The sequence below is a fragment of the Malurus melanocephalus genome, unplaced genomic scaffold, assembly GCF_030028575.1.
Source record: "Malurus melanocephalus ecotype Western Australia unplaced genomic scaffold, MMel_1.1 scaffold_23, whole genome shotgun sequence".
Taxonomy (NCBI): Eukaryota; Metazoa; Chordata; class Aves; order Passeriformes; family Maluridae; genus Malurus; species Malurus melanocephalus.
Genome location: NW_026623255.1, coordinates 3919 through 25026, shown reverse-complemented (window position 1 = coordinate 25026; position 21108 = coordinate 3919). Strand labels below are relative to the sequence as shown.

General features: G+C 35.1%; 1 protein-coding gene across 1 annotated transcript in view; it reads left to right on the top strand.

Annotated features, from left to right (window-relative positions):
- The window catches only part of LOC130589021 (autophagy protein 5), a 32901-nt gene extending 15821 nt beyond the window's left edge, over positions 1-17080 (top strand). Inside the window, exons 5-7 of the mRNA XM_057390124.1 lie at positions 3156-3318; positions 14693-14787; positions 17027-17080. Of these exons, the coding sequence (XP_057246107.1) occupies positions 3156-3318; positions 14693-14787; positions 17027-17065 (297 nt within the window). The 3' untranslated portion in view covers positions 17066-17080. The remainder of the gene's footprint in view (positions 1-3155; positions 3319-14692; positions 14788-17026) is intronic.
- Positions 17081-21108: the final 4028 nt, after the last annotated feature.

The window sequence follows — 21108 nt, the reverse complement described above, 5'->3', positions numbered from 1 at the left end:
CCAATATGATGAGCATGATCCGTTTATTTCTGATACAAGCTCCTTTTTATCTGTTTTCATAAGCCAGCCTCTCTATATGATTAGTAATGCCTTTCTATATGATTAGTAATTATTCATTGGTTAATTTAACAATCTATTACATTTCAGCATATGATTGGTATATTTGCAAAAGCGTGTTTTTGTATGCCTTGCAGTTTTAAATCAACGTTCTCAGCATTTTGCACTTTCTTCAATCGTCCTGTTGTTCCTCAATTGCTCCTTGTTCTTGCTTCTTACAATGTTTCTTCTTCATGGTCAATCGGTACATGTTACACCGCTGTAGTCACGTCCTCCTCTTTCCCATCCTCTTCTATCTCATCCTGCTCTATCTTGTGGTCTGGGTTGCTCAGTGACAGCAATTCATGCCCTTGTTCCCATAAAAACCTGTCTAACAGAGATTCMCCTGACTGAGATCCCTCTACAGGGTGGCTACAGTTTGCTTATTATTGTCACTTTCTTCAGGGAACTCAGTGAAGTTATTTATGATTGATCACAATTTCTTCAGTGAAAGAAGAATTTTTTTAAAAAATATATATTTTTTTACTAAAAAAATTATAAAAAAATACAAATGCGAATACACATGATCTATATCTAAGTCTAAAATTTACTGTTTTGTGCCCTGATTGATAAATTAGCGAGGATGCCATATTTTCTGTTGGCATTCTCACACAGGTGAAACTGTTTCATGTGCTTCTTGTAGATGTGCAGTGTTTTTTTTTCTAAGTTGTCACTTTCATGTTTAGGTTTTTCAACTTCTACTCACAGTACTTCAGAGAAATGTGTCAGTGCTTTTCTACTAAAGAAAAGAGTGTTTTCCAGTCTTGCACAGTGTTACTCCTTAGAAGCTGGAAAAATTAATCATGCCCCACCTAGTTCTACTACTGTGTCTAGATTCTTTACACTGTTTTAACTAGCTTTGACCAGTTGTGAATAGCTCCTTGCTGTTCTGTAGACTACACTGTGTGTGAGTTCTGAAACTCATCCCCAGGCAGTGACATTCCCTGCAATTTGAAATTTATTGGAAGAAAGTCAGCAGAAGGATGCCTACCTGTACAAAGAGAAGAATGTCCAAAACAAGACCCTGCAGCTTATTATTTAGACACATGTGCAGCAAAACAGCTGTTGGGACAAAATTGCTGTATTCATAAACTTAGCTAAAACATCAGTTTTTAACTATGAAAGTCAATTTCTAGGTTGTTATATTACTTGGCAGTAGGTACATACCACTGTTTTTTCCRTTGTTTTGAGGGATGCCAGTGTCTCACTTTGAATTCTTGCATGTAAAGAACTTTTTTGAYCTTTTAAGTATGCTATTTCTATCTATTTGTTTCTTCTGGATTAGTTATGAGACTTTACATTTTTATTTGAGCAAGTAAATTGAACTTCTGAAAGTATTTTACAGGCCTATGCAGATGTCTGTTGGCAAATAACAATCCCAGTAATGTTTTCCTAGTAATCTTGGGCCCAATTATGCAGAGACACTCAGCTTTGTAGGGTAGAATGGGAGCAAGGTCTGCCCCAGAAGAACTTTCCTTATTGTTCTGTCTTCTTTAAACTATTTATACTTGACTGTTCTCATATGAGAAACTGGATTTACCTATGTTCCTAGATTTCTAAACAGTCAGTTTAACATACACTAGTCCTAACAACAGCGTTCCCTTTGCAAGTTCAGCACCAAACCATGTAAACTTTAGAGGAAAATATATTAGCAATCTTTTCTTTATGCCCCTGTTTTTGGAAAATAGTCATCCTTTTGATCCACAGTTTCCAAAATTTGGATTCTCTCTGTTATAAGGAGGAATCACTATATGAAATTCCATTATTTAATTTACAACTCTTCTCAATAACCTAAGGAGGAGGGAATTATCCCTCTTGTCTTCTGAATTTCCTTCAGGTAAGGCAATCCCCAGCTCCCTTTTTGATATTTTTTGTTTCTATATTTTGAAGCAGTCTTCACTAGTTTTCCTGGATTTATGTTGGGGAGTGAAGATAAGGTTTTTTTCAGAGTTAGACTGCTCCTACTTTGACATGTTAACTATGTTGTAAAAGCCTGTGAAAAACATCCCATTATATGTAGTTGTGTTTCCAAAATGGTTTTGCCAGTCTCTAAAAAAAGCTTTTTAAAGTGCCAATTTGCAGTGGGWTAAGAGGATAGGGCCTCTTCTGGAATAGCATGAGAATTAAAGTATAAAAATGTGGCAAGGCCTTGTTAGGAAGGGGAATGCTGATGATGCTGCCACTCTGCTTTGGCTCCATTCAGCATGGTCATAAGCAACTGTGAAAATAAGATGAAAAAGGAGGGAATAAAAAAGGCTGGATTTTAAAACTTCTGAAAACTAAAGCCAATGGATTTGTGGTAGTGAATGCTTCTGTTATTAAAAAATGGCAAGTGATAGTAAGTGTTGATGAAAGAAAAATTAGAGGAAGAAAAACCACAACCTCTACAATGCTGGACTTYTGATCAGTTAATTTCCAAGGAAATTTTTTACAACTATAAATCCGTAGTAAATTGATTAAGGGAGGTAGTTGTCATTTACCAAAGAGATAAGAGTTACCTGAGGAATGGTAGTTGTGYAGCCATGCCAAATGCTTTGTGCTGAAAACACATGAAGGAGGCATAAAATCAAGTCACACAGGCTAGCARTAGTCACATGGATTAGGTGAAGCTGGAGCTGACAAGGTTTCCAGTATCTCTAAGAAAAAAGTTTGTAAGTGGCAGATATGCTTTACTTCTTCTACGTGGGGAATTCTGCTTGGTTTTCAAGGAACTACATATAAATGGTTGATAAAATAGCATAGAGAGCCAGTATAAATTAGGTATTTGTCACTTACTTTTCATCATKTTCTTCTGTTTATTGTCTGAGAAATTACTATCTGCTTGAAAACATGTTAAAATTCAGGTTTTACAGACAATTATTGAGCGTTTATCTTTCCTGAAACATTTTCACTGCCAACTGTTTCTTATCACCAGAGTGAGAATGGCTGTTAAGTTTTTCCATAAGTAAGATTCCAGTGTTCTTCTTTCGCATAAATATATGCCTGTTTAAAATTATCATTTATTCTTCATCATCTGAGGTGTGTGATTTATTTTCTTGATCTATTGTTTCTCTTTGTAGAATTTTCCAGAAAAGGATCTTTTGCACTGCCATTCTAAGGATGTGATTGAAGCTCATTTTATGGCTTGTATAAAAGAAGCAGATGCTTTAAAGCACAAAAGTCAAGTCATCAATGAGATGCAAAAAAAGGATCATAAGCAACTGTGGATGGGGTTACAGAATGGTAAATACAACACATCAATTATTAATTATATTCAGGTCAAGCAAGCTAGTAAATAATTTCTTTACATTTTATTTGTTGTATGGGATATAAAATGTCATTGTTCTGCAGAATTTTTGTCTACTTGTCTTGGAAAGCATTGATGGTTTTAGTGTTTTTTTTGTTTTTATTTAATGTAAGTCTTAATTTTTGTGATAATTTGTGCCTTGAGTTATTCAAGAAATAAGATTGGGTCGTGACTCTATTTTAACAAACTGGAACTAGCAACAAATCAAAATAGATAAATATTGTCTAGTGTACCTTTGTGCAAATGATGGTCCTTGTTTGGGAGACACCTGTGGTGTAAGTGTTCAGTATTAGCTATCTTAGATCATAAGAAAAAAAAAGAGATGTCTCCTCTAGCTAATGCTTATAGGTTGTCACTGGAAACAATACAGGTAAACTTCCAAAAAAGTTCCCCAGTAGATTAAAAAAAATTAATTTTCAATCTGCCTTTTTTTTTTTACTCCGTTATGGCTTTCACAAAGACTTCTGCATAAATATTGACTTGAAAAAGTCAGCAAAACAATTTAGAACAGGACCTTAAAATTAGTGTTCTTAGTTTGTGGAGGTGGCCTGAATCTATATTGCAGTGTAAAATAAATCTTTTGTTTGTAGTGTCTTCTGTATCATAGTTCCTAGAGTCYTGGAAGTCAAAAAGTTTTTGTAAGTATTTCAGAAATTGCTCTCTGGAATGGGTGATTGTAGCACTTCTGTTGCATTTTTCTCATCTCCTGTACCTGTCATTTATACAAACACTAGTAGATTTATTTTGTGAAAGTATTTTACTGTAAATACGAAGATGTTTATGTCGAGATACAAAATACTGAACACTTTGAATTAAGATCTTCTCATATTAGAAAAATTAAATGATGTCGAAGAACTTTTTAATGCAAGAAGACTTGAACCATGCTTTTGGTTTAGACAAGAAAGTTCCAAGTTAGTTTTGGTTTAATATGTGTATTTAGTGAGTGCATGACTTTTTTTCCCCTTGTTTTTGTGGCACTGCCTTTCATATTGAAGGTACTCCTGGGTTAATTTTGAAGATGAGTGCTTATTAGAAACTCTGATTTCTATTTTTTMTTTAATTGGAGTAGAGTTTGAAACTGAGGGATTATCTTAATTTGCCATTTGAGGGGTGATATCTTGAGGAAGGCTATACACACCTGCAAAATTTATCAAATAAGAAATTCTGCTTTATCTGGTTTGATTCCAAGTATTTCTTAAGAGATTCTATATTGCACAGATAATAGTCTGATATAACAAACTGACTATGTTCAATTTTGTGAATAAACAGTAAATAAGAGTTCTGGTCTAGTGAAAGCCAACATCAGTTAAAAAGTGACATTTCCCTAAAGCTTCTATCATTACAAGTCAAGTTAAGAAATTTTAATAATTCTGTGGAAAAAAAGGTGTTTTGCTGTAATAGTATTTGTCTTGCAAGCAGTTTAGTTCAAGAAGCAAAAAGTTGTGCCAGCATAATTTTGTTTTCTATTTCAAAAACTGATATCTTTATTGCAAAAAGAAATTCTGTCACTTCATCCCTGTACTCAGGTGTTCCCAGCATCRCACTTTTTGTGCTCTTTTTATTAATGTTTTTTAAAATTAATACTAAAATACCTCTAACATGAGTTACACTGTGAGTACAGAGTTACAATATGAGTATAATAATGACATTAGAGTTGACTAAATGGTGAAACAGTGCAAGTTAAAGKTCTTTTAACCAGAAGTTATAGAATCTTGATACTCTCAATATTTAAGGTAGATAAACAGCATACTTTTACTTGTGCTCATCTTAGGCTTTATCTTTTAGTAGATTATTTGTCTAAAAATACCTTTCAGTTATAGGGAAAGCAGAACTTTTCTGTTTTGCTCTATAAAGTTAAGAGCAGAGGTTGCCTTGCAAAGTTGATTTCAAGGTTTCACTSTACTTGATGAGAAATTGCACCTGTGAATCTGACACCTGAATGAGAAGTTTAAGCAATYTTTTGAATACTTTCAAATGCTAATTTTAATTTCTCAGCTCTTCATAGAAGAGAAACAAGAAAAGCTTGTGAAACCAAGAAAACTCTTTTTAAGCATGTTGTATCTTTCAATATGTTTTTATAGGCTTTCGTTTGAGATGTAATAATTTTRAACCACTTTGTGAAACAGAATGAATGACCACAAAAAAGAAAAGAAAGTAGCATTTGTGATAACTGCTTTGTCAGGAAAGATACATCTGCAGACTGTTTTTTCTTGAAACTTCAAGCAATTTTCTTCAGTTCTTAGTTATAGGAAATGTTATTTGTTTAACGAGTGATAGCATTACTTAGAGGACATGTACTGAATTTACATTTTTTTTAAAAACTCATCTAGTTTTGTTTGTTTGGAGAMGTGTAACTATCAAGTAATGTTTCTGTTGAGAAGTAGATACTTGAACAGGTAATTGTCAGTTGCCTGTAGATGGCTTTTAAGAGAAGAGCTGTAATAGTGAATTTGTGGGAAAATCTTGTGTTGGTAACAGCTGGTGGTTATTCATATCAGCCTTTGCATCCCTCCTCCCACCATTTCTGGTTTTATGTTAATCTGATACCAAATCAGGAAAGAAACATATTCTTCTATTTTGTGCTGTGGTTTTTTGTTGTTTTTTTTTTTTTTTGACTCTTCATAGACAATTTTTGATTCATGAACCAGATATGTCTTAGCTAGAGCCCTTCTTTGGGGCAGGTACATTTTTGACCAGCGTCATGGATGTCTGTCTGTGGTAGGGAAGTGGTAAAAGCAGACTATGCAACTATACTGACCTTTGTTCCTTTGTAAGAATTATTAAAATTCTTTGGTCAGAATTCATGGAAAATGTTACTACTGTTTTTGCTTTAATAGAGTTATGGCCATTTTTAAAATGGATGAAGAGGATTTTCAAGTGGATGGGTTTTTTTCTTCTTCCCTTTTGTGTGGAAAAATAAAGGCTTTCAGCTTTGAAACTGTAAGACTCTATGGGCCTRCTGATGATTCAGGATCAAAGGAATAAAATCCCAACTGTTTCTAGGRGGAGAGCTGTATTTTTTGCATGGTTCAAAGAATTAATATCTATAACTTCAGTRTATAATGGCTCTGATAAATGAGGGGATTTAGATTCAGCACATCTGCTTTTTATCAGTTGTGGACTAACAGAAGCAACTGTACCCTGAAATTTTCACAGGCATCCTTTATAACCAGTGAAGASTAGACTTGGTATTTCTGATACATGAGTAGGAGAAAGAAACAGTAAAAACCCGTAACCATTTTAGAGCTACTTTTATATATTATAAAATATAATGAAGTCATTATTTTGCTGAAAATATTATGGAAAAAGAATGTAATGCTCATTCATGCTTTAGGGCTTACCAAAACTTAAGTGGCCATATTGAATTGTTCTTATTAGAGGAGAAGAATCCTGCAAGCATTCAGAATATACTRTATTTTCTCTTTTAATGCATGTGATGTCCTTCTTGCCTTACTGACAGAATGAGGCCTGTATTATCTTCCATTTAGTTCTAAATTTTATCTTAACTATTCTTGAGTTTTTGAGATTCAGAAGTTGTGTTTCTTAGTTATCACATTTCTGTTTAGAAATGCTTGAACTGCAAAAAAGGAAGTGTCTTACAATATCAGCATCTTTTTCTGATCTGTGTAAGGCATAGCTGTGCTCTGTATGCTTGACCTACTGAGGTTTGATAGGTGTGTTTCTTCTCTTCATGGAGAACTGGTGGAAGCAGTGTTGTTCTTTACCTCATGAGCATGCTTTAATAGCTGAACAAATCTCTGATGTCAACTCATCATTTGAAATTTAATTAAAGCACTGTATGGTTAGAAAACTTCGGGAGTTTATCAGGAAAATGAATGAAAAAGCCATTCGTTTTTAAATCATAAAGCTATCTTGTTTACTTTTTCCCTATATGGCTTCCAAAATGGGGAGTTCTTTCCGTGTTCCAACTGTGGAGGTTTGGTTAACTGTGAAGAATGATTAAATAATTCTTTTGAGTTTTGAAAATGAGTGTGTTGGTTAAAAGAGATTTAAAAAACCCAATCTGCCTTCCTGGGCTGGTAGCTAAAAATTTCTTAAATTACATCAAGTTGCCTTGTAATTAGCATCAGTACCTGCTTATTCTGGAGTTAAGCTAGCATGGCATACACCAAATATCAGTGTTGCTGATACTGTGTAACTGAGGGAATGCAATGTGGACAGATTCACATATCCCTGCACAAAGTCAGCCCAGTGCTGCTTTGGTGTTGAGCAGGGTCTGGCTTCAGGCATGCTGGACCTTCAGAATGAATCAGCTGCATCAGAATAGGCCTTCCTGGGGATTTTTTGCTTTGTTTTTTCTTCCATGGCAGTGGATTTTGTTTGGGGTTTGATGAGTTGTGGTGGTTTTTCTGGTAATGGATTATAACCTAGACCTCACTGTTAGTTCTGCAGTGTTTACAGGCTTGTCGCCCTTTCTGCACAAATGCCTAAGCCAATGCTCCACTCGTATGGGTTCAGTGTTGTGAGCCCAAACTGCCATCCCTCTGAAACTGCTTTTGGCTTTGTTACTTCTGTGCTGGCATGGTATCTGTCTGCTTGAATAGCTGCCCTTCCATGCAGCACAAAGATGGGGAATTGATGGCAGCCTGCATTTCTGTTGGCTTTCTCTTCTCTGCTCTATCTGAGGCCAGTGAGAACCAGTGGGTCTCGAARGAGGACATGAACTGTAAGGAGGCAGAGAAGGAAGGAAAGCAAAAGGTAAAACAGCATTCACAATCTTACTGAAGTCTCTGCCATGAGAGGAAGTTGCCTAGAGATAGGTACAAAGGTAATGTTTCTAGTGTTTGCACCATCTTGTGTTAGATGTCTATGTGCCTAGTGAAAATCATTACACTCTGAAGGAGCAAAACTTTAAGGTCCGTTTTTGCAGCCTTCTGCTTTTCTTCCTCCCCTTGCTCTCAAAATAAGTCATTTCCTGAAAGATGTATAAGGTCTAACCAAAATTCAGAGTAAACTATTTCTAAAAAATTGACTTCATCTTTAAAATTAACTTTCTTTAGTTACTGAGGGTTTTTTGTTTTGCAGTTTAAAATGCKTCTAAGTTACTTTCTGCTAGTAAACTCCTGAATTTATTAATATGCATTAATATAAAGGTTCATTAACTTTTAAGAAAAGCTGTATTTTAGAAAAAGCATTGTACAGGGAAAGTGAAGTGGGTTAGAAAGTTACATGCTGTTAYGCTGCTCTGTTTTCATGTATATATGGAGAGCATAATTGGAGATGAAGAAATCAAAATACCAAGGCTATCTAGATATAGAGCAGAGAGATGGAGGATGAGTAAAATCATCAGGAGTCCTTTTCCCTTTCACATACTCACGAAAGTCTGTAACAAGCCCTGCTCCTTGATTCTTACACAACCTGTGGGTTATGTGTTTCAAAAATAGATTTTACTTGTTTGTCATTAGAGCTTTCTTTTTTAGCTTAAGAGACAATACTTCCTGAGACCTGCTTTTCARCTGTAGAGAAAACTTAAAATTTGTCCATATATGCTTTTTGATATTTTAATAAAACAAAGGAAATAGCCCATCTTGATGACTTTCTTTCCTAAACCTTTTCCAGGTAAACTGGTGACCTAGAAATGAAGGGAGGTGATGTTAAGGAAACAGTGTATTTAAATTGAAACTTCTGGTTTGTGAGTACGTTTAGTAAGTGAAAAGAATGTTGGTAAGGTATGGTTCCCTTGTGTCTACTATCAGAAAACAGGGGGAAAAGGCCTTTTTAATCTCATAGATAATCTGAAGAATGACGTGCTGCTTTTTTGTACAGTTTTCAATATGTCCTCTTATGTTGAATGTTGTTACTTTGCTATCTGTGACACATAGAGTATTTTCACACATTTTGGTAGCTACTGCTATATTGAGGTCCTGACTCTCTATATCTGAGAGTTACTCATATATGAAGATAGTCTGATAGGTTTAGTAAACTTGTGTTCCCTCTTCAGTGGTGGATTTGTGTTATATACCATGATCTTTCAAAATGCCTCAGTAACCTAGGTGTTTCATAGCAGGAATATTTTAACTRTGACAACGTGTGAAATAGAAAAGAAAAATAAATATCTTAATGATGCCATACCAGTACTTCAAGATGTGTTCTCAAAAAGGCTGTCACTAACTGTTGTAGTCAGTGAGAGTCAAATCAGTCTTCCTGAAGTCCTTGATAGTTACAATTATCAGTGTTTTTATAAAACAGGAATATGAATGGTAAATTTAGGTGAACTAAGTAATTCAGAAATAGGTCTTTAAATAGTTGAGAAATTATAGTAATCAGCTGCAAATAATGTTTCTGAATAGCACAGAAATTGATTTTAAAGTGTTCAAAATATTTATTTCATCAACAAAATCTCCTTCATGCTTGTTTAATACCACACAAGCATCGTCTTCCAAAGACACTTCCAAACTGACATTTTTCTGTGATTCTTGTACCTCAGCTGGAGTGTCTTTGGTCCCTTGGTGCTGTTTGTTGTTCTGCCCAAGTACTTCTGTGGTTCATATGGTTGGTAGGCACCGATGAACCACTGAGAATGGACAAGTTTTGTGTTTTTTAAACTTAAGTATTGGATGTAGTTTTATGCAAACTGCAAATTGGTGTTGCTTGCATAGTGCTAGAGATACACTTTAATTCCAAGCTTCCTTTTTGATTTATATCACTACATGTTTTTTGGAAGAAACCATCAGTAGTCCAGAAAAAATTGTGCATATGTGCTAACCCGAGGGCTATACTGGTTTGTTTGCTTCTTTGACTTTCTAAAGAGATACTGAAATACAAGAGCCATGAATTAGTATTTCCTTTCTGAATTTCAACAACAGTCTTTCCCTCAGTTTTGTAATAATTCTTTCTATTTTTACGATTTGATAGCAGTTGCGTCACTATCAAATGTAGAAACAAGTTTATTTCTTAGTATTAAGGTATTTTTATTGATAAAGATTAGGGTGGGTTTTTTTAGTTTTTTTTACTTACTGTACTGTATGTGGGAAATCCATTTTAACTGTCTATATGATCTTACCAGGTTTTTTTATGACAAGATATTTATAGATGTGTTTTTCCATTCTGTGATAATTACCCAGACTGATTATGTACACAGATCTAAAGCTATGCTGTAGTGAAATGCCTGTGTTGATGGTGAGCACTCGAGCAGTGCCTTTTGGCCTCTGTGATCCATCCTGTTGTAGCCTCCCTCATGTRGGTGAAAGAGTCGCGTCTAATATAAAGATCCATGTGGAATTTCAAGTTTTTTGAGGCAGGTTAGCACTTGATTTTCAGAAAATGACTTTAAGATGCTAGTGTGAATGAAATTAATTTTTACAGTTGCCTGAAGAACATTTCAGGCTGAGACCCAGGGGYGAAGGAGACCCAGCCTTTCAGCCCTCAGCCTGGACTAATTCTTAGGTAACGCTGCTCAATAGTAAGAGTTCAGCAGTTATTGGCTGTTAGCAATAAAGTATGATGGGATTACCAAGAGCTTTTTAACATAACAAGGCATAAATTTGGATTMATTTCAATGACTGCAAAAAGATCTCCTATCTGGTTTAATGGAGGAAGTGACAATTCTCAAAGTGTTTCCCTGTAACAGTAATTTTTTCAACTGTTTTAATGGGCACTTCAAAGGCAACATTCAAAGGAATAATTTCACTGATAGGTTTTAGAACCCTACATGCATAATATGGCATGCTGGTTTCRTAAATTTATGTTTGAGGTTTACTTAGTTGCTTTATGAATTTCTGTACTGAGATTATTGTCATGGGTGATGTTACGTCATTGTAGTTTTGTGAACTAGTACTTTTTCTAAATATATAAATAGATTATTTTCAAAGTTCTTCTTAGATTCTGTGCATCTCTGTAGTGCTAAAGGCTAATGTCTGACTGGGATTTGGATATTCAGTGGTTGTATTTCTAAGAAATTARTATTTATAAATATAAGTGACTTGGCTATATGTTTCCTCAATTATTTGGTTATTAACTTTCTGATCTTGGACATAAAATACAGAGAGAAAAGTTTTTATATTTTATTTTAGGCTAAGTTATATAGCAGTCATTATCTCTTGTTCAAGAAATATGATTAGTGGAGTCACATGAAACTTTTACACTGTCACTATTCTCACTTCTSTTCAAATCTTACTGTCATTACTTTAAATTGTTATTCAGATATGGACATCTGCCTTTTGCAAGTACTGCTTTTTGCTAATACAGAAACTCTAACACTTTGAGCAAGCACTTTCTTAAAAACAGATGGACTGAGAAAAACAAAAGTAGTCAGATTTGACTGTTACAGTAGTTTAGATATCGTGCAGACTACATAAGCTTTTCACAAGGGCGGGAGACAAGTGTGTAAAGTGCTTTTGCTGGTAGGTAGAGGCAGAGAACTCTTCCTTGTTTACTGGCTTGATGAAAACTCAGTTTTGTTTTGATTAGTACGTTTCTGGCCAGCACCTTCTGTCTTTGTCCTGTCTAGCCAATAAACTAATTAGTTCTTATAACTCATTGTAGCACTAATAACGTCTTTAAGACTTTGCAAAAATATGGAGTATTGATATGTTAAAATGGGAGAAGGATGAATCCTTTGACTTGGGTTTTTAAGGAGATTGGGGGAATATTTGTCCCAGTACAGGTTTTGTGTATTTTAAGTTTTGAGTCTAAAGGATTCTGTGAAAAGCAGTTACTTTTGTATTTTGTACTTTTGGAGCTTTGGGACTCTAGCACTGAGCCAATGCTCTGCTAATAAAAGCTCTTGCCAGGGCATATATGTCAGTGTGGATAGCTTTTTTTCTGCCACTTCCTTTAAAAATCTTAGTTTTCTAACATGCAACTCTGTTTCCTGCAGTAAAAATACTGTATCCCTGGAAAGATGTTTGAAGGACAGCAAAATAAGGTTGTGAGGAGGAATTTGATTAGAGTGTTCAGATAGTGTTGTATGCACAGTGGAGATCTGTCTTAAGATATGTGACTCCATTATGTCTAGCTAAAATTCCTGGGCTATCAGGTGGATTGACAGAACTCAACTGTTGCAGATTTAGCACTGTTATATTTGGAAACTACAGAAACTATTAGAACTTTGAACAATAGATTGTCTTAAGTGTTCAGAGAATAATCTGAGAGATACAAATTTTGTGATTGCCTGCCTTGAATAAGATTACCTGGTTTACGGCATGTTTTCTGGAAGTGAGGAAGCAGGAATGAAGAACAAAAGTGACTTAACTGCACATTACCACTGTTTAACTTTATTTTTGTCATTCAGAGCCTCCCTTGTTTGCCATATATGCCACAAGGGTCAATATACTTAATCTTCTAATGTAAGTCTGTTATTTGTTCATAATTTCTTTTTCTTCTCATCCATAAGATGTGTTGTTCATTTCTGGTGAATTTTGAGGACAGTAAACCGTTCACCCAGCTTGCCTAATTACTATAATATGAGCATTAAACTAGTAAATAATGTTTATTTCTGTTCAATGGGATATCTCCACATATGGAGATTCCTTATTTAAGTGTGATGAAACTCACTCGCTTGAGTAGGTCTCAGTTGTTTTTTTTGTGTGTTACCATGACAGTTTTCTTAAGTGAGTTTGAAGTGGTAATTGAGGTATAAATCTACCAGTCCCTACTGTAGGATGCCTGTTCACCTATCTGTGGTGAAAGCTGCAAGCCATTCTCAGTGCTACCTYCAAGGATAAAGGAAGCAAACGAAATCTTCACCTTCTCACTGTAAGAGTTCCTGAGGAGGAGGCAGTCATCCTTAGTGTTGCACATTTTAAGACTAAACCTTTGACTCTGTAGACTGGGGTTCTCAAATGTGGGATTGCGTGATTACAGTGTGCTCCAGGGCTGTCATTGTCACTCCCAGCCTAGCAGGGAGTGACCATACCCTGCTATGGGGTAACACCCTGCATCCTGGCAGCTCCTCATCCAGGGCAGGTGCCTGCCTGCTGGTGCTGAGTATAGCTCAGGTAAGTGCCTGTCAAGAGGCACTTGCTACTAATCAGGAAACAAGGGTGTGGAAGTACTTTCTGAGGTGAGTATCAGGAAATGCTCCTACAGCATACCTGGCAGGAGTTTGTTCACAGTTTCTTGGAAATTCCCGCTTTGTGTTGCATTCAGTCAGGAAAAGCAATGTCTTATAAAACGTGTATATACTGAACTGTGCTTTTTAGTGCACTGACATGCATCTATCTGTGCTGTATGCTGGAGTGAAGCAAATCTGAAACTCATTTTCTGCAATTGCTTTATATGTTTATATCCTACTTTTGGAAGCAGGAAGAACCTTTGTCCTGTGAATACATTTCTGAATTTTACCTTGCTTTAGTGGGACTGAATTCTGTAATGGATGTATTTTATAAGAGCCCAGCTTCTTGAGACTTGACTAAACATTGTGCCAAGGAGGGACAATTTTGCACTGTATTCCTTCTATGGAAACATCCACATTTGGTGTCTTGGAGAGTTGAGGTCTATAAGGAAATGGATCCCTTGCTCTTCCCCTTCTAAAACTGCCTTCTCCAGTAAGGCTARTAGCAGCTTTATTCATCTTAGCTTTTCATATTCCTTTCTGTCACTTCTGATATTAGTTATTTCCTTCATTTGAATGATTGATTTGCATGTATAAAGGTCTTTATTACTCTTGGACTTATGCTGTCCTTAAAACATTTTAAATGTAATAAACTGTTCAGTTCTTGTAATGTCTGAACAGCATGAAATTATGTGCAGACTGTTTTGCTAACCCTAGTTGCTTGGATAATAACAAATGTGTTTCAAGCATAAACTTTTATTTTCAGGTTGTTGTGAATCTGGTAGTAAATTTTCTGGCTATATCATGCATTGTTGCAGATTATTTTAAGATCTACGTATCCAAATATAAACCACTCAAAAAGTATTTCTCCTGCTTTAGTTTCTCTATACTTTACACCCATTGTTCTTCTATAGTTAAGAACAATTCGATGTTTTTAGCAGACTGTGAGACAGTATAGACCAGTAGGAGCAGGGAGTGGGGAAACTGGCACTGTTAGCTGAGGTAATGAAATCCATAATTTATAGCCCAATATTTCCTTAACAGTGGGAGATAAGATACGAGTTAAAGTTGCTTTCTCTTTCAGTCCAATAAATCACCACATCACTGTTTTCATAGGAGAATGTAGATGGCCTACTTTTGGCTTCAGGCTAAATAGGGAAGAGAAATGTGGGAAAAATAATTTGTACATGTTAAACTTCCTTAAGATAAGTTTGCATGTTGTTCCAGTTGTGTCTCATTTAGGCTGAAAAAATATTTGTTCTTGATGTTGACAAAGTCTAATTTTACCTTCACAGATAAATTTGAGCAGTTTTGGGCAATAAATCGAAAACTCATGGAGTATCCTCCAGAAGATAATGGATTTCGATACATCCCATTTAGAATTTATCAGGTAGGAGACAATAAAATAAAGCCACTTTTACCAAACTCTTCCACTGAGGTGTCATATATTTTAATCTGTTTTCAGAATTATATGTTTTCTTTTCTAGCAATATGGTAAAACTTTGCATGCCCATCTTTGCTGGACCCTTGAGTTGTAGGATTAGCAAACAAAATAGACTATATATATTCTAATAGGTGATTAACATTCATTGTATTATAAGTGTGTAATACTTGAGAACATGCTAAGGTTCGTGTACATGATGTTTGTCTGTTTGTTTTTTTTTTTTTTTAAATAATACAACAACCTAATTCTGTTATTTAAAATAACTATTAAATATGAGGAGGGCTTAGATCAAAATGACCTATGAAAGGTCTAAGTCAAGTATTTTAGGAGCAACAGTTTTTCTTCAACCACTGTATAGTCTTCTTTGTTGTTGGCATTTTAAGGTGGAAGTAATGGCATAGGTCTTGCATCTGGTTCTTACCTTTGTCTTCTAATTGGATACTTCACAATCCAAAACTAGCTTTGAATGTTTTTTTCTGTTTTAATGCACCACCACTTTATTTTTCTCAACTTTTTTTGAGATATATTCCTTGGAATATACTTACAACTTTTGACATCTCCCTAGCTTTTATAGCATTAAGGTCACAATGAAGTTTGGAACGTTATATGGTTAAAAAGCTTATACAAGCTACAAACTTGTGTAACCTCTCTGTAAATTAAACAGTTGTGCACTGTTGGAATGTTTTGATCTATTTATATTTAAGTTTTGCACCTATAGCTATGAAAAGAAAGTCCTTTATTCATAGTTATGAATATGCTGATGCTACTTTGTAACAGGTTATAATGACATAGAAACCTATGCAGTCTTTCAGTGGGACTGGAGTAGGTTTTAATGTAAGATGTAAGACATTTACTGTCATAATGAAACCCTAGATTGAGAACGGAAGTCAGTTATTGTCAGAGATCATAGCAGATGGCAAGGTTTGTATAAGAATCAAAAAGTGTGTATCAGGAAAAGCAGTACACACAGCATTTTGTTTGGTTGGTGACTAAGTTGTTTGCTTGTTCTCTGATAGGTGTGGGGTTTTTTAAAAGTCTTCATAGAAATCACGTAAATGGGTTTGCAAAAAAAAAGAAGGTTTTCTGAATAGGTTGCAGATCTTTAAGGTGTCAGGGAAGACTTCTATGATACTACATGATTTCAAGCTAGCAAAGCTTTTTAAAACTAAATGAATAAATCAGTAAAATCTATCACTTTAGCCAGTAGTACTTGTCTTGATTCCCATTGTCTCTTCAATTGGAAGCCCTTACTTGCTGTAGTTTAAACCCAAAATACCTAACTGAGAATTTAAGACCAAATACAAATAAAGATTATGCTGAGACAGCCTTTGAGAAGGTTGGTGTGTATTTTTTCAGTAATACTGCTCTTAGCATTTCTAAATATTTCCAGTGTTTTAAAAAAAGTGGATGCAGGTGTCTTTAGCTTTTTTGTTTGGTTTGTCAAAGTGTGTGCTGATTACTGCTCTGTGTATTCAAAGGAATTTTCAGAAAGCCTTAAGAAGGGTGTGATTGTAATTTAATTCCAAACAAGGAGTTGATTCCTGTAGTTTTAACATAATTTTGCAGCAGTTAGTGACAAATGTGCATATGCAAAAATAACTGATTATTAATTGTTCTTCAGATGTATTTAACTCCCACTTCAAATACATTTAATTTCCATTAATGCTGGCAAAAGTCAGCTTGGCATTCTAACTGGTTGCTTGTATATCCCTGTGTAAACACCTGATTTAACCCGAGTTTGTGTTGCAGTGGATATTTATTCCCTGTGTGTCTTCACACAGTGTTCTTGTAGATCCTTAGGGATACACAGGTGGATGGTAGGAAATGACAAGGCAGGAAATGAAGAACACCTTCAATGGGGAGAGTTTCTCCTTTGTATTTCTATAACTTCTATTACCCCAAATTATTAGAAGGAAATTCTGTGAAAGGAACTGTCTGCATTTTCTTTTGACTGGTACGAGGAGGATGAATTTGTTCTCCTTCAAAGAAATGTACTAGATTATGATATCAAGTAAGAAAAACTGGTTTTAGCAGCAATTAAATGTGAGTTAGCAAAATTGCTGCAGAAAAAATGCATTCAGTAAAGTGATCTGATACTTTTTTTTTTCACTGAAGAATTCATTATTTTTAAAACTCAAAAACTCTTTCGGTTGTAAAGTTTATCTATTAAAATGCATTTCTAAAGAGTCATATGAATCATACCTCCTGTGGTGACCAAATCTGATGGAGTGTGTGGGAGAAAGATGGCAAAAATATGAACGTCGTACTTGGGTAAGTCAGAACTAAACTAACCACAGGTAATTTTAAAAACTCTTGTCCAGCACCTCTTCCTTTAAGTATAGCAGCYAAGATTGGACCAAAATCCTGGTGTTTACAGTAGATGATGCAAAAAAAGGTTGAGAATCACTAAAGATCAACTTGTTTGCAATTTTAAAAGTTAGCTAAGGTATCTGGGAGATTTTATTGCCAGCTGTTGTATTCTGTTAGCCATGTCATACGGAACATGAACCAGATAAACCTTTGATATGGGTGGAAACTGTTCTACCAGAAATGGTTTAAAAATAGTGATTATTTTTTTTCTAATACTTTTACTTTGATGTGTCAAAAAAGAAGTTCCCCACTTCATCACTTAAGAGGTGTAAGCTGCTTTGTCGTCAACAGACAGGTACACAAAACCTTTTTTTTGCCATTTTATCTGATAGTACTGTAGAATAGAGTACTTTTTGCACTTGTTCTTTAAAGATAAGAGAGAAAATAATAGTAATGTTTTGAGTATATTCTGAATTCAAGTGTTGCTTTTCATGTCTAGTACTAGAGCTAGTTTGGCTTTTGGAATTTCCCCCTGTGTTTATAACACCAGCTGATGTTTCACAGTCTAATTGAACACACAGGCTGATAGATGGCAGGAAGTTTTCATCAGTCTTTGGCTCCAGGCACTGTGACAGGGCATATTAGTCAGGAGAGCAGTCTCTACATGCTGAAGAGACTGCTGTGATGAGCTGCTGCCTGCTGTGGGAGCACTCYGRGTCTCAGTTGTTGTGYACTTAGTTTTCACTCATCCTGCAATTTTGGGATTTTGCTCTCTTCCCATGTCACCCACATCATCCTACTTTTCCCAGGAGTCTGCTCTCTGAGTATATAGAATTTAAAGCTGTATATTGTATTTCATTCTTGACATAAAAATTACAAAAGTATGGGAAAGAAAAATAATGAAAATTTCATGACAAGTTCTCCTGAGTTTTTCTAGAGTCAGAATTTCTTGAGGCAGGCTGGTTGTTGTATGTTTGCCAGGCCAAAAAGGGATGATCTGGGATCGTTTGCTTGTTCCTTTTTTTAGTACTGGGAAGTACTATGGTGCTGGAATGAGCATTTCCTTTGCTTCTATTTTTTTGATTAGTTTATTAATTTTATTACTTAATTACATAATAGGTCTTAACTTTGAATAGGTTTTCTGATCATAAGTGCCTTAAGATGTTGTGATTAAGTTGTACAATCACAAATTTTTCGGATATTTATCTTCCTTAGTAAATTGAGTGAAATTGTCCATACTTAATAGTACATCAGCACTTTGCTTTTTATGTCAAAGCTGCAGTATTGAGATGTCTGAGTAGACATAAATGTTTGCCATGACCTGTCCTCTGAAAGTAGCAACATGGGAGTGGGAAATGAAATATTTTAAGACATTATTAATATCCGTCTCAATAAATGAATCAGAAGCTCAAGCATGGTCATTTCCAGGCAGTTGAAGACTGTTGTATTCATATTTCCAAATTAATTGGCAGAGTTCTGATAATCAATTGCAAAACCCATTACAAGTATGCAAATCAGCAGCATAATTTGTCCCATGTTATGACAACTATTAAAAAAATGATCAAAACAGATTGTTTGGAAAGATACTGGGTCTCCCTGTAAAGTTTTCAAGCAATAATTATATTTACCCTTTGATGCTAGTAGGTAATTAATTTTTTTTTTTTGTTATTATTATTGAAAAGTCTCCATTGCATTTCAAGTCTGAACTTGTCTGACTTGACAGTTTCTGGGTTCTGTTTTGCCACTTTAAAGTCATCTGACTTCCTGACCTCCCAAGTTCACTTATGGATTGATTTCAGGAGCTTTCTTTGGTAAGCTGAATCAATTGAGCTCTTTAAGCCTCTTGTCATGAGACTTGCTTATCAGTGCTGAAGTCAGTTTTTAGTCATCTTTTCAAATGCTGTCCGATATTTTGATAATCCACAAGATTAATATTGAGGTTAGGGAGACATAAAGGGCAAAAGTCAAGTTTATATTTATAGGATATTAAACCAAAAATGCTTCAAGCAGTGGTGGAATGCAGGTGAACTTAGCTGCTACTTGAAACCTCAGGTCTGAAAAATGGTATGAAAGAAATTGCAACGCAGTAACTCAGCAAGCAGAAGAACTGGAAAATGTTACGTGCTGCTGACCTGAAGAGGGCAACACAACACAGCAAGTTTCAGCATTTTGTTGAGAAGTGTAGAATGCTATTGAACAGATCTGTGTACAATGCCTTTTTTTTTTCATATTTATTAAAAATTATCTTTTCTTAAAGCACCTGCTGAAAATAGACTATTTGTTTCTTAAAAACTTCCTTTTACAAGGAAGAAGTTTGAGTGAATAGTAAAATCATGTGAAATGGCGATTTGTGTAGCAGAGCTGGGCTCAGCTGAATTTCTGTGAAGAGAAACAAATGGACTGTGATTTGTTCTAATAACTAATGGTTCAGTACTAAAGAAACCGTAGCACACTTCAACTATTTTTAAATTACTTCCAAATGAAAACTATACGAATGTGAAAGTTTAAAAGCTTTGTTAGGTAAATATTTTTCCTAATGCCTCATGATTGGGGAAAAAGTAAAAGAAACCCTTCTGTCAAGTATTGCATGGGGGCAACATGATCCTTAAACACTTGTTTTCTGAACTGGGTTGTTTTGTTCTGTGCTGAAAGTAATAGCAATTTGACTAGTTGTCACCTTGAGTTGAAGGTCGTTGTGGCCACAGTTGAGGTTCCATAATTGCGTAAGTTTTTCTTATGCATCTCAGTGCACAGTGAAATGAGCTGGCTCAAACCAGTGCTGTTACAGATGACTTTTTTAGCATATTTGTATTAAGGAATGCCCATGCAGCTCTCTTAAGAGACTTAAGGAACCGAGATGCAAGATCAGCCTTGCCTTTTAGAATCTTGGTACAGGATGGGAGTTTCAAAGAAAAATTCTGAGATTATAAATGATCTTTGCTGTCAAAATGTGAGTAAAGTTTCCATAAATATGCCCAAATAGTCTGTAAAACTGTCAATCTCTCTGTTTCAAAGCTATGTGAAAGTTACACAGTGCTCAGGGAAGGAGATGCAGTGGAGATGGAGCTGTAACACCTTGATTTGGGTTGATTCTCTGCTGTGGTTGAGCTGTGACCAAGCAGGATGGTTTTAATCTGGTTCAGGCCTGTCAGTTGGAGCTACAGTAACTCTTCTGAGTTGAATGTAGATGTAGCTTGTATGCAGTGAATGAAGTAGTTTTTCTTGTATACAAAATAGTTTGTTGAGGTTCTGGGTTATATTCCATCTGGTGTGAAATAATTTCGAGATATACTGGATTCTGCTTATTGAGGAAAGAATCAGTAGAGTTTTTTTTAAAATCCTTTTTTTCTTGCAATACTTAAGACACTTGTAACTCTCAGAAGAATCTTAAGTATATGAAAAACCAGTAGAATCCTACTAGTTAATAAATTAACTTTGTATAAACAGTTCTATGGATTTTTTTTTTTAAGTCAGAGTACATCTTAGTTACAATGAAATAATTTTTGAACACTTTTTGTGGGGAAAAAAGTCTATTCCCAATTTGAAAATACCTTAATCTTGCCTCTTTGATGCTCAACTGCAATTTGGTAGTTACTTTTTAAACTAGTTGATTTTTTTTTATAAAACTCTACATTTGTTGTCTTCTTTCAATTGTCTTATGATAATGGAATTGGGTGTAAATAAGTTTGGGTAAGTGTTCATGCTCCAAGTTTGAAATTAAGCCATGAGGTTTGAATTCTTGTGGCTCTTACTTCCCTAAACTGTTTCATTAAGGTGGTACCCTTATATATCATTGTATAGATATATACCCATTGTATATCATAAGGTGGTAGATTTATATATCATTGTAAATTTATTAGGAAAGTTAGTGTATGTATGCAGTTTGTTTTTTTTTTAAATGGCGCTTTTTACCTCAAGGGAAATCTTGAATCTTTATTCTTAAGGACATTGAGAAGC